At 40.6% G+C, this 13,150-nt stretch overlaps 1 protein-coding gene across 1 annotated transcript in view; it reads left to right on the top strand.

Annotated features, from left to right (window-relative positions):
* Positions 1–13,150, top strand: part of LOC306855133 (low-density lipoprotein receptor-related protein 1-like) — a 215,270-nt gene that overhangs the window by 167,086 nt on the left and 35,034 nt on the right. Inside the window, exons 59-69 of the mRNA XM_079393583.1 lie at positions 28–147; positions 809–996; positions 1,100–1,305; positions 2,101–2,289; positions 2,442–2,590; positions 2,688–2,781; positions 2,868–2,984; positions 4,052–4,171; positions 6,316–6,438; positions 6,651–6,776; positions 11,767–11,883. Of these exons, the coding sequence (XP_079249709.1) occupies positions 28–147; positions 809–996; positions 1,100–1,305; positions 2,101–2,289; positions 2,442–2,590; positions 2,688–2,781; positions 2,868–2,984; positions 4,052–4,171; positions 6,316–6,438; positions 6,651–6,776; positions 11,767–11,883 (1,549 nt within the window). The remainder of the gene's footprint in view (positions 1–27; positions 148–808; positions 997–1,099; positions 1,306–2,100; positions 2,290–2,441; positions 2,591–2,687; positions 2,782–2,867; positions 2,985–4,051; positions 4,172–6,315; positions 6,439–6,650; positions 6,777–11,766; positions 11,884–13,150) is intronic.

Below are 13,150 nucleotides of genomic sequence, written 5' to 3'. Positions count from 1 at the left end.
TTCCTCATGAATGCTCTTCATTCCCAGGGTCTGAACAATGCTGTGGCGTTGGACTTCGACTACAGGCAGCAGATGATCTATTGGACAGATGTGACGACTCAAGGCAGTATGATTCGACGCATGCACATCAACGGCAGCGACGTTCAGGTGATTTGCATTATGTTTTGAATATTAAAGGTATAATTCACCCAAAAATGAACTTTTTTTGAAAATGTACTCACCCTCAGGCCATCCAAGATGTACTGTAGATGAGTTTGTCTCTTCGTGGGAACATTGGGGAAATGTAGCATTCCATCTCTTGCTCAGCTGCAATGGATGCTCTGCAGTGAATGGGTGCCGTCAGAATGAGAGTCCAAACAGCTGATAAAAACATCAGTCCATCAGTTAACCAAAATGTTTGCCAAAATCTGTGTTTGCAAGAAAGTCCTCTATCCATAATATTTCTTTCTCCAGTGAAAAAGTAATCTCGCCTGAATCAGGAGATAAATCTGCACAGATCAAGCACTGTTTACATCCAAAACAAATATGTGTGGTTTTTCGATGTAAGATAACAGGAGATGAACTTTTTCACTGGAGGAAGTGTTATTATACATTATTGAGTGTATTTTGGCCAAGATCAACAAGTAAAAATCAGCCAACTAATGGTTTTGTTTCTTCCAAACACGCAGCTTTTGACTTCCCATGATGTTAACTGATGGACTGGAGTCATGTGGATTGTCATGATGTCTTTATCAGCTGTTCGGAATCTCATTCTCATGTAAAAACTGAATCTTTTCTGAAGCTGGACATTGGTTTGACTCTGCTGCAGGTTCTCCATCGCACGTCTCTCAGCAACCCTGATGGTCTGGCTGTTGATTGGGTCGGGGGTAACCTGTATTGGTGTGATAAGGGGCGGGACACTATTGAAGTGTCGAAGCTGAACGGAGCATACAGGACGGTCCTGGTCAACACGGGACTAAGGGAACCCAGAGCCATAGCTGTGGACATCCGCAATGGGTAAACATCGAAAATGCCTTAATTGCTTTCTTTTTCCATTATTTTGTTCCTATCTTCCTGTTTCTGCTAATAAGGATGAAGTGTAAGTGTCTGTCTTTGTCAGGTACCTGTACTGGTCTGACTGGGGTGATAATCCTCATATCGGCCGCATTGGGATGGACGGCACCAACAGAAGTGTGATCATACAGGACAAGATAACCTGGCCCAACGGTCTCACTCTGGACTCCATCAATGACCGCATCTACTGGGCAGACGCCAGAGAGGACTACATCGAGTTTGCCAGCTTAGACGGCTCCAACAGACATATAGGTGAAGACCAAAACACAAATAAAAGCTATTCTGTGAAGGGGTCACAGGTTTCAGAGCTGGATTTTTTTTTTTTTTATTCAGTACAGCAGCAGAACTGACTATAAACTGTAGTTAAGAGGATAGTATGAAATAACTTACACTTTAGCAATTTAACCAATTTTAGCATATCTTCAATATAACTAGTTAAAAAATAAGTAAAGCAAGCGTTTCATGACTGGGTAACCAGGCCAAACATATTAGATATTAGACATATTAGATAATCATTTTTAAGAAGTGTCTCATGCTTACCAAGACTTCACTTATTTGATAAAAATACAATATTAATAGTAATATTTTAGATTATTATTATAATTTATCTGTTTTCCATTGTATTTTTTTTTTTCTTAAATGTAATGTATTTCTGTGATGCGCAGCTGTATTTTCAGCATCATTACGCCAGTCTTCAGGGTCACATGATCTTCAGAAATCATAATAATATACTGATTTACTGCTCAAGAAACATTTATGATTATTAGCAATCTTGAAAACATTCATATTTTTTTGTGTAAACTGTGATACATTTATTTTTCCGGATTTGTTTGATGAATAGAAAGTTCAAAAGAACAGAATTTGTTTGAAATATAAATAGTTTGTATAAAATATTAATATATAAAATATTAATGATAAAATTCCTACAAAGTGCTTCAGTGAACTTTTAATGTGTTTCTGAGGAGAATATTTGATGTTTGGTTATGCCAGGTCACTGTGTGCTGTGTGATGTTTGTGTAGTACATTATCCCTGTGTTTGTGCTGCAGTTTTGACTCAGGACATCCCGCACATATTCGCCATGACTATTTTTGAGGAGTACATCTACTGGACCGACTGGGAGACCAAGTCTATCAACAGAGCTCATAAAACACTGGGCACCAACAAGACCATGCTGATCAGCACCTTACACAGACCCATGGACATCCACATCTACCACCCCTACAGACAACCAGAGGGTCAGGACACGCTTTCACACACACCACTGTCAAAGACTCTCTTCACTTATTGAGGCCATTTTAAATGATCTTGTTTTATGCCTTGATGTTATCTGTCTTGAAATTGTAGGAGTTATAGGTTTAATGTAGCGCTCTCTTGTCTCCCGCTGTAGTCACAAATCACCCGTGCCAGACAGACAATGGCGGCTGCAGTAACCTGTGTCTGCTCTCTCCGGGCGGAGGTTATAAATGTGCCTGTCCCACGAACTTCTACCTGGCCGCTGATGGGAAACAGTGCATGTCCAACTGCACCGCCAGCCAGGTGAGCGCATGATACTTGACCCAGATCATGTCCTTAGACTTCACAACGACACATACCATTTGTCATTTGAAATATGTTCCTCCACATCTCTCATCAGTTTGTCTGCAAGAACGACAAGTGTATCCCGTTCTGGTGGAAGTGTGACACCGAGGACGACTGTGGCGACCGATCCGACGAGCCTGCTGACTGCCGTGAGTGATGTGGATTATATTTTCTCCCTGTAGCATAACTAACAGATGTGTAATAAAAGCACATGTGTGCATATTTCTTTCAACAGCTGAGTTTAAATGCAGACCAGGTCAGTTCCAGTGTGACACTGGTATCTGTACAAACCCAGCATACATCTGTGATGGAGACAACGACTGTCAGGATAACTCTGACGAGGCCAACTGCGGTATGTTTCATTACCACACACCACCTCTGTTTTTCATCTGCGCAAAATGGATTTTTACTGAAGTCCTACTGTACTTAAGTACACTCAAATAGCTGGATTTTATCAGAATATTTTTATTTTGGGAAACCTTTACTTTACCATATTACAAAATATAATATCACACTTTTTACTCCACTGAATTTCATGAAAACATTGTTCCTTGTTATTTTGAACTGAAGAAATCGAGGCGTGATGATGTTGTTGATCACCTGTTGAATCATTTATTATCTAATTGCAGCTGTTCTAACTATAGATAATGTTAAAATAATGCAAATGAATGCCCATGCACAATCCTCTCTGCTAAAGCAGTTCATAAAATGATGTAATGAGATATCTTAACTAGTATATTTGCAAATCATTCTTGCTAAAATATGAACACATTTTGCCCTGTGTGAAGTTTTTTGCACAGTTGCTTATGCATATTGAAATTTAATGTTATAACAACATATGTTTTGGTGATAAAATACAATTTTTGCTTATTTGCAGATCAATACAAATTTAATCTCTTCATCCACTAATCTTAGATAATTGCTAAATAACTAAACATTAACAACAGTACATTTTACTCTCTAAACTTTCCCTTACATTAAGTATTACTCACTGAAAATTAGTACTTCGAGAATACTTTTATTGGAGTAATATTTTATGAGGGTACATGCACTGAAACGAAAGTACTTGATATTTGTACTTTAATGTAAGTCATTGTAAAATATCCAGAACAGTATTTCCAGAATATGTGCTGGTGAACTATAGGATTATTCAGAATATTGTTAATAGTAAGTACAAGTAGTGTATTTATTTAACACTAGTGCTTTTATAGAATATTGCTATTGCTGCTGTTTTACACTGTATTATGTGTGGTAAAATTGCAGTAACACATTACCGCTTGAGAATAATTGCTTTAAGTAATGAGTTAAATTTTCCCATCTTTTGACTGGAAACATGACTGTCCCTCAACTGTCTCCAATAGGGCAATAACCATATCCCCTTTGTTACTCCGCTAATGTGTTTGTATGTGTGATTTGCAGATATTCACGTATGTTTGCCCAGTCAGTTTAAGTGCACCAATCCCAGTCGCTGTATTCCTGGAATATTCCGCTGTAACGGCCAAGACAACTGCGGGGAAGGAGAGGATGAGAAAGATTGCCGTGAGTTACATTATAAGACAATAAGACATAAAAGTAAGACAAAAAAAGCCTTTTGCGTTTTAATAGCCATGCTGTGACTTTGATTTGAATGTGATCAGTTGTATAGCCACACACACACACACATTCATCACAGACCTTCTATTATTGTCATCTGGAAGATGAACGTGTAGAGTGTTTGCTCATCTGAAAGATCATTGGGGTCAGTAAGATTTTTTATTATTTGTATTACTTTTTTAAGAAATTAATACTTTTATTCAGCAAAGATGCATTAAATGGGTCAAAAGTGACAATAAATAAATTCATAATATATTACAAAATCTTTATTTTCTGTAATGAGCTGAATCAGGTATGTTTGATTAGGGAGACATCCAATGGGGCTCCAGGACTAGGATTGATTAAACTAATTTTTTCTTTGAACTACGGATTGCAAGAATCTAAGAGCAGCTTTAATATAAGCACATGAAGATGATACAGGAGTGAAGCTAGTTAATAAAAAAGAGGAAGCCAACAGCAAATGCAAAACATCAAGACAAAATCAGACAAGTGACTAAGGAAACAAAGGACTATATACACTCACCTAAAGGATTATTAGGAACACCTGTTCAATTTCTCATTAATGCAATTATCTAATCAACCAATCACATGGCAGTTGCTTCAATGCATTTAGGGGCGTGGTCCTGGTCAAGACAATCTCCTGAACTCCAAACTGAATGTCAAAATGGGAAAGAAAGGTGATTTAAGCAATTTTGAGCGTGGCATGGTTGTTGGTGCCAGACGGGCCGGTCTGAGTATTTCACAATCTGCTCAGTTACTGGGATTTTCACGCACAACCATTTCTAGGGTTTACAAAGAATGGTGTGAAAAGGGAAAAACATCCAGTATGCGGCAGTCCTGTGGGCGAAAATGCCTTGTTGATGCTAGAGGTCAGAGGAGAATGGGCCGACTGATTCAAGCTGATAGAAGAGCAACTTTGACTGAAATAACCACTCGTTACAACCGAGGTATGCAGCAAAGCATTTGTGAAGCCACAACACGCACAACCTTGAGGCGGATGGGCTACAACAGCAGAAGACCCCACCGGGTACCACTCACCTCCACTACAAATAGGAAAAAGAGGCTACAATTTGCACAAGCTCACCAAAATTGGACGGTTGAAGACTGGAAAAATGTTGCCTGGTCTGATGAGTCTCGATTTCTGTTGAGACATTCAGATGGTAGAGTCAGAATTTGGCGTAAACAGAATGAGAACATGGATCCATCATGCCTTGTTACCACTGTGCAGGCTGGTGGTGGTGGTGTAATGGTGTGGGGGATGTTTTCTTGGCACACTTTAGGCCCCTTAGTGCCAATTGGGCATCGTTTAAATGCCACGGCCTACCTGGGCATTGTTTCTGACCATGTCCATCCCTTTATGACCACCATGTACCCATCCTCTGATGGCTACTTCCAGCAGGATAATGCACCATGTCACAAAGCTCAAATCATTTCAAATTGGTTTCTTGAACATGACAATGAGTTCACTGTACTAAAATGGCCCCCACAGTCACCAGATCTCAACCCAATAGAGCATCTTTGGGATGTGGTGGAACGGGAGCTTCGTGCCCTGGATGTGCATCCCACAAATCTCCATCAACTGCAAGATGCTATCCTATCAATATGGGCCAACATTTCTAAAGAATGCTTTTAGCACCTTGTTGAATCAATGCCACGTAGAATTAAGGCAGTTCTGAAGGCGAAAGGGGGTCAAACACAGTATTAGTATGGTGTTCCTAATAATCCTTTAGGTGAGTGTATATACAAAGGGAATAACGAGAAGCTACACAAAAATCTGGTGTGAGCAATCAGAATCTATGGAAATATAATCAGTCACTCTGGAAACTAAAAGGAACAGGAATTAAACACTAAAATTTTATCAAATAAATGCAGCCTTTGTGAGCAGAAGAGAGTTCTTTCAAAAACATTAAAAAATCTTGCAGACCCAAATCTTTTGAAAACTAATATGTATTTGAGCAGTGTAACACTAAAATACATATCATGACTATTTTTTTTAGTTTAGTGTGTTTGGTTTAGGCTTTACATTACATTTTTTATTTTTTTATTTTTTGAGAATATGATTAAAGTATAACCTGTTTATTTGTATGTAGCGGAGGTAACGTGTGCACCTAACCAGTTCCAGTGTACCATAACCAAGCGCTGCATCCCACGTGTGTGGGTGTGTGACCGTGATAATGACTGCGTTGATGGATCTGACGAACCCGCCAACTGCAGTAAGTGGAATTTTTTTTAATTGAAAACTATACAAAATTGTATCAAAACTCACTGTACATTATCTATTGCCAAGCCTATTAATAGATAGAAACAGGCATGGTTATGTTCTCAAAATATCTTAATATCTGCTGATACTATTGTTTGAACACTTCTACCAATTAGCACATATTGATAGTATTAATTGAGTTATTTCTTATATCTCTTTCTGTAGCTCAGATGACATGTGGTGTGGATGAGTTCCGCTGTAAAGACTCTGGCCGCTGTATCCCAGCTCGCTGGAAATGCGACGGAGAGGATGACTGTGGCGATTCTTCAGATGAACCCAAAGAGGAGTGTGGTGCGTTCATATGCTCATATACAAGACTATAAAATGAAATATATTAGAGTAGTTTCATTCATTAAAAATTAAAATTTAAAGGGATAGTTCAAGAATGTTTCAGTTTACGTCTGTAACCATGATTCCCTGAGAGGAAACGAGACGCCGCGTCAAAACGCTGCGGAAAAGCCTGTGATTCAAAGCCACATCCGGAACAGACAGCATTAGCTTGTGATAGGTCAAAGCAAGTTGCTCACAGGGATGCAGGGAGACGAAGCGTCTCGTTCCCTCTCAGGGAACCTTGGGTATAGACATAACCTGAGACATTCCCTCTCAAGGGAATTCGAAACGCTGTGGGAAAGACAATACCTGCTTCACCATACTGACGAATACCTGTCTACCATGAATCATGGCGAGCAAAGCTAAGAGAGGAGAACTTAAAAGCTTGGCAGTGATCCCAGGTCTAAATAATAGAACCTGAGGAAGAACAGCCCACCACATCACAAATGTCCTGCAGGGACACGGTCACTAACGGTTTTCTTCCCAATGACTGACCACCCAAAGGGGCCTGGGGCCTCATAAAATTGATTGATTGACAGTAGGCCAAAATATATCACATTGGACGCTGCTGCCATCAGACTCAACAGTATCTAAAACTGTTTTACAGTGAGTGACTGGCCTAGCCTCACTCTGTTTATGGCTACAAGAATCGAATCGATACGAGCAGGAGACAGATGTGCCTACATCATTGTCAAATCCCATACCACGCCAATATAAGTTGTCCTCTGTACTGGAGAAAGCACACTCTTCTTGACCTTCAGGCTTAGCCCCAGCTCTTTCATGTGGGTGAGGCATCACAGAAAGCAAAACTCTGCTTCCAAGTGGTGCAATACCAGGAGCTGTTCCCTTCCAGCAGCCCTCAAGACCTGAGGCCGGCGAGGGAGGTAGAGCTGGAATGCGGTTGTCTGCTATTTAACCTCCTCCAACCTGTCAATGACTAAGGTGACAGCAGCACTGAACAGGCCAGAAGGTGCAAGTGGAGCATCCAGGAGGAAAAACTTGTCCTTCTCTCTGATGTCAGACATTTTTACAGATTCCTATCCATGGCCACCAGGGCTTCCATAGAATGGGTGATGACTCTGACCGTCTTCTTAGTGGACCGAAGAGACAAATCGGTGGCCTGGTCCAGTTCTTGGATTGCGTCCGGACCTACTCCATCGCTCTCATCAAGGTCTTTTAACAGGTCAACCTGGTATGCCTGCAGACATCCCCTGGCTTGACCTGCCACCTTACCCACCAAAGCCAAAATTGTTCTACACGGCTTGGTGGATAATGTTGGAGACTCAAGAGACGATGCTGTATCGGGGGACAGATAGCTCGCAAGCGTCTGCTCCACCTTAGGCATCGCCGCATAGCCCTGCTCATTCAACCCCTTGATGTTTGCATATTCTGATACATTAGGGCTGAAGAGCTGGGCTGAATATGGTGGATTTTATATAAGGCAGATTCCATCTCTAACTAGATCAGTTTGCAAGTCCCATCTCAATCGCCGCTCTGCCTCGACTGCAGCAGGACCGGAACCGTGTGTGTTCCCACCCGTAATATAGTTTATACAATAATTTAGATTTAGGCCTTATTTAGACTCTTTGCTCACCATATTTTACTTGTTTTGACATTGATTGTGCACTGGCACAGACTAACAAACATAAACTCCGACAGACATACACTGAATGCTTGCTGAAGACACAGCAGCTCATGCTGTTTGTTCCGGATGCACTTTTAAACATCCTGGTTTCTACATCACTCTACATTCTACATCACAGCCTCTCCTTTGGACTGATTTCACTCATGCTGCAAGAGGCAGAGGCGCTCCCACAGTGTTTTGATGCAGCACGAGTTCCTTTGAAAAGGAAATGAAAACTGTCTCACCCTCATATCGTTCAAAACCCATAAGACTTTGGTTAAGACATTTTTAACTTATCTTAAAGATTATAAAGGGTTTGTAAAACAAACAAATTCATATGAATTGAGTGGATTAATTCTTGTGAAGAGATACAATCGCTTTAAAGCGTAAATTAAATCTGTTCACTATATATTTACATCTAGAAAATTATTAACACAGCTCAGACATGCAAGTGTGATGCACAAAAGCCAGTGAGGTTTGTTCTAGCGTATGATGCACACACAAGCTTCTGAGTTTACTTTACGAGTTTACTGTGACCATGGACCACAAAACCAGTCATAAGGGTCAATTTTTCTAAATTGAGGTTTTTACATCACCTGAAAGCTGAATAAATAAGCTCCCCATTGATGTAAGGTTTGTTAGGATAGGACAATATTTGGCCGAGATACAACTATTTGAAAATCTGGATTCTGAGGGTGCAAAAAAATCTAAATATTGAAAAAATCACCTTTAAAGTTGCCCAAATGAAGTTCTTAGCAATGCATATTACTAATCAAAAATGAAGTTTTGATACATTTACAGTAGGGAATGTACAAAATATCTTCATGGAACATGGTCTTTACTTAAAATCCTAATCCTTTTTTTGGCATAAAAGAAAAATCATTTTGAGCCATACAATGTATTTTTGACTATTGCTACAAATATACCCCAGTGACTGGTTTTGTGCTCCAGGGTCACATATGTGATTCACTTCATGTACTGTAGAAGAGGCGTCATGCTCATTCAAAGTGAGGGGGCACGTGCCCCCTCAGTTTTTTGAGCCAAGTAGATTTTGAATGCAGCTTCCAAATGACAAAAAATAGCCAAATATTATTTTCTATATTTGATACAATCACATCAGCGTGATTAAATCGTTCAGCGCATCATATTATCAGCTGCTAAATTCAAATCTGCGTTCGCCGGCTGGCACTGAACCAGAGACAGACGCGTTTTTACAGCACTGCGCATTATAACCAATCACACACGATGCTGTTGAGCTTATGAACGCAATGACCAATCAGAGGTGTTCAGATGAGTCATCGCTAAAATGCAGGTGTTTTCTTCATGCTCGCTGACTGAAAACCTCTTTCTGCCGAATTCTTTAGTTAGAAACAACAAAGTGCAGATGTGTGTATGAATCTGTAAGTAAGCTATTAATTTCACAGTGTAAACAGCTTCAGTGATTTTAATGGGAGAGTGCTTAAACTCTAGACTGTCAGTGAAAATGTTCTTTGATAATGTAAATGCTCTCTTTCTGTACAATGAAAGTGTTATGATAAGTAGCCTAACTTACAATGTTTTTATTCACATTAACTTTCAAAGTTAAATTTACATTAAATATAAAGTCAGTTGTATTAAAACTGTTATGGCATGACACCCATATCTGTTACTTAAATAAACAGACAGTTTTTTATGCATAGTTAATAGATTACATTATTAGGCTACTTTGACCATCGCCCACTATAACTAACATAATCAATAAAGGTGAGAATTTAGATATTTCATTATATAGTTAATGCGTTTGGGAATGTTTTGAATAAAAAGGGAAAAAAATAAATAAATAAAATAAAACAAGAATATAAGTGCTATTGTGAGATGGTCCTCACTGCAGAACACAAGATCCAGGGGGCGAGGTTGGATCCAGATCCAACTACTCCTCCCACCTTACATACACCTAAACCTACCCGTCTCCATCCCCTGATCCTTAAACCCACCCATCTCCACCCCCTGATCCCTAAACCCACCCATCTCCACCCCTAAACCTACCCGTATCCAACCCCTGATGCCTAAACCCACCCATATCCACCCCTAAACCTACTCGTCTCCACCCCCTGATCCCTAAACCCACCCATCTCCACCCCTAAACCTACCCGTATCCAACCCCTGATGCCTAAACCCACCCATATCCACCCCTAAACCTACTCGTCTCCACCCCCTGATCCCTAAACCCACCCATCTCCACCCCTACACCTACCCGTCTCCACCCCCTGATCCCTAAACCCACCCATCTCCACCCCTAAACCTACCCGTCTCCACCCCCTGATCCTTAAACCCACCCATCTCCACCCCCTGATCCCTAAACCCACCCATCTCCACCCCTAAAACTACCCGTATCCAACCCCTGATGCCTAAACCCACCCATATCCACCCCTAAACCTACTCGTCTCCACCCCCTGATCCCTAAACCCACCCATCTCCACCCCTACACCTACCCGTCTCCAGCCCCTGATCCCTAAACCCACCCGTCTCCACCCCCAGATCCCTAAACCCACCCATCTCCACCCCTAAACCTACCCGTCTCCACCCCCTGATCCTTAAATCCACCCATCTCCACCCACTGATCCCTAAACCCACCCATCTCCACCCCTAAACCTACCCGTATCCAACCCCTGATGCCTAAACCCACCCATATCCACCCCTAAACCTACCCGTCTCCACCCCCTGATCCCTAAACCCACCCATCTCCACCCCTAAACCTACCCGTCTCCACCCCCTGATCCCTAAACCCACCCATCTCCACCCCTAAACCTACCCGTCTCCACCCCCCGATCCCTAAACTCCACCCCGCCCCCAGGATCTTTGTTCTGCAGTGAGTGGCTACTGCGGCTGCTGTGTGTCACATGACCCCCCTAACACTCGTGCTCCCTCAAAAATAATGAGTGCATGACGCCCCTGTACTGTAGTATTTGTTTATTTTAATACGGACATTATATTAATGCGCACAAGCCTAAATTAAATCTGTGCATCATATATTGCAATCATATCTCTTAACAAGATTTGAATATGTTTCTGTTTTGCGATGCTTTTATGAATTTTTAGATCTTCTAAGAGTTGGCTAGCTGGACTTCAATGAGGGGACAGAAACCTCTTAGGTTTCATAAAAATAAAATGTTTTCAATATTTCGATATTGAAGATTAACCAAAATGTTATGGGTTTGGAATACAATTATGAAAGATTTGTGATTTTTGGGTTAACTATCCGTTAACTTATAAAATGTTAAAGTTTAGTTATTTTAGACGTTGCCGCTGAAGAATCAAACAGCATTAATGTTGTGGTTATATATGCAGATGAGAGGACGTGTGAGCCATATCAGTTCCGCTGTAAAAACAATCGATGTGTTCCCGGCCGCTGGCAGTGTGACTATGACAACGACTGCGGGGACAACTCGGACGAGGATAAGTGTGGTAGGTTTCCACCGCCCGCTTCTGAACATCTGCATCTGAACTCTGATACTCCACAGGTCCGGATGAACATCAGGCACACACACATCCAGAGACATGCTCCACCTTACATCACAGCAATAGCAGCAGGAATAGAACGTTCTGAAAGAAAGCCCTGCTGTTAGGCTCTCAGACAAGTAGCAGTCGGCGATACAAAATGAACCGAAAAACCTGATCGTTGTCATTCTCATTTATTTGTTCATGAGCACATTTTAATGAACGAGAGAACTTTTTTTCCTTTGTGCATGTTTTTGTTTCGTCCAGTCATTTACGTGTCTGCATCTTGTTTATTCTTCATTTCACACTGCCACATTGATGTGGGTTAGAGGTAGGTTTCCATTTTCAAATGTCCACTTCAGTCCTGAACATCTCCTTCAGTGGCTGCTTGCTGGTGACACTGGGAGGCTTGAATGTTCTTTTCTGTTTCACTATGCATGAAAAACTGAAGACAGCAATTTACAGTACATGTAAACGGTTAAATGGTTAAAGAAGATATAATCATGATAATCAATGATCAATAATGAGCCTTTTCCAGTACTCAGCAGCTAGCCACTGTTAAGCCTTTTCCTGCAGTTTTTGAGCAGTTATGGTTTGGATTAGATTTGTTTTGCCTGCTGCTCCCAAACACCCAAACCTCCATCTGTCCTTGTGCCTCTGGTTTAAGATGTATGCCCTTAACAATCATATTACCTAAAAAAAACCCTGCTTCTACAGCTGAAGTGATCTAATGAGACCCTTCTGAGTGAATGTCAAGAAAAACAATTCCATGCCACATTTTACTTCTTTAGAAAATTCATCTTGGTTTTAGGACCGTTAAGATTTTTTGCACAGTCATTATTTTTAATGACAACAAAGCACATATTCCTCCTAAACATCTCATTGTAATTTTTCCAGACTTTTAACTTTTGAGTTACCATTATCAGTGGTGATTCTTATTACTGATCATAAATTATAGACAATGCAGCAAATCGCTATTGGAATGATTTCTGAAGGATCATGTGACACTGAAGACTGGAGTAATGATGCTGAAAATACAGCTTTGATCACAGAAATACGTTACATTTAAAAAAATATTAGGCTAGAAAAATGATTTTAAGTTGTAATAATTTTTACAAAATTACTGTTGAGCTTCTTGCTGTATTTTTTTTAATGAATGAATGCAGCTTTGGTGAGCATAAAAGACTTCTTTTAAAACTTTGTTGACCCCAAACTGTTGAACAGTTGTGTATAA

Source organism: Barbus barbus (assembly GCF_936440315.1).
Source record: "Barbus barbus genome assembly, chromosome: 35".
NCBI lineage: Eukaryota > Metazoa > Chordata > Actinopteri > Cypriniformes > Cyprinidae > Barbus > Barbus barbus.
Note: the sequence above shows the minus strand (reverse complement) of the source record. Positions and strands in the feature narration are given on the sequence as shown.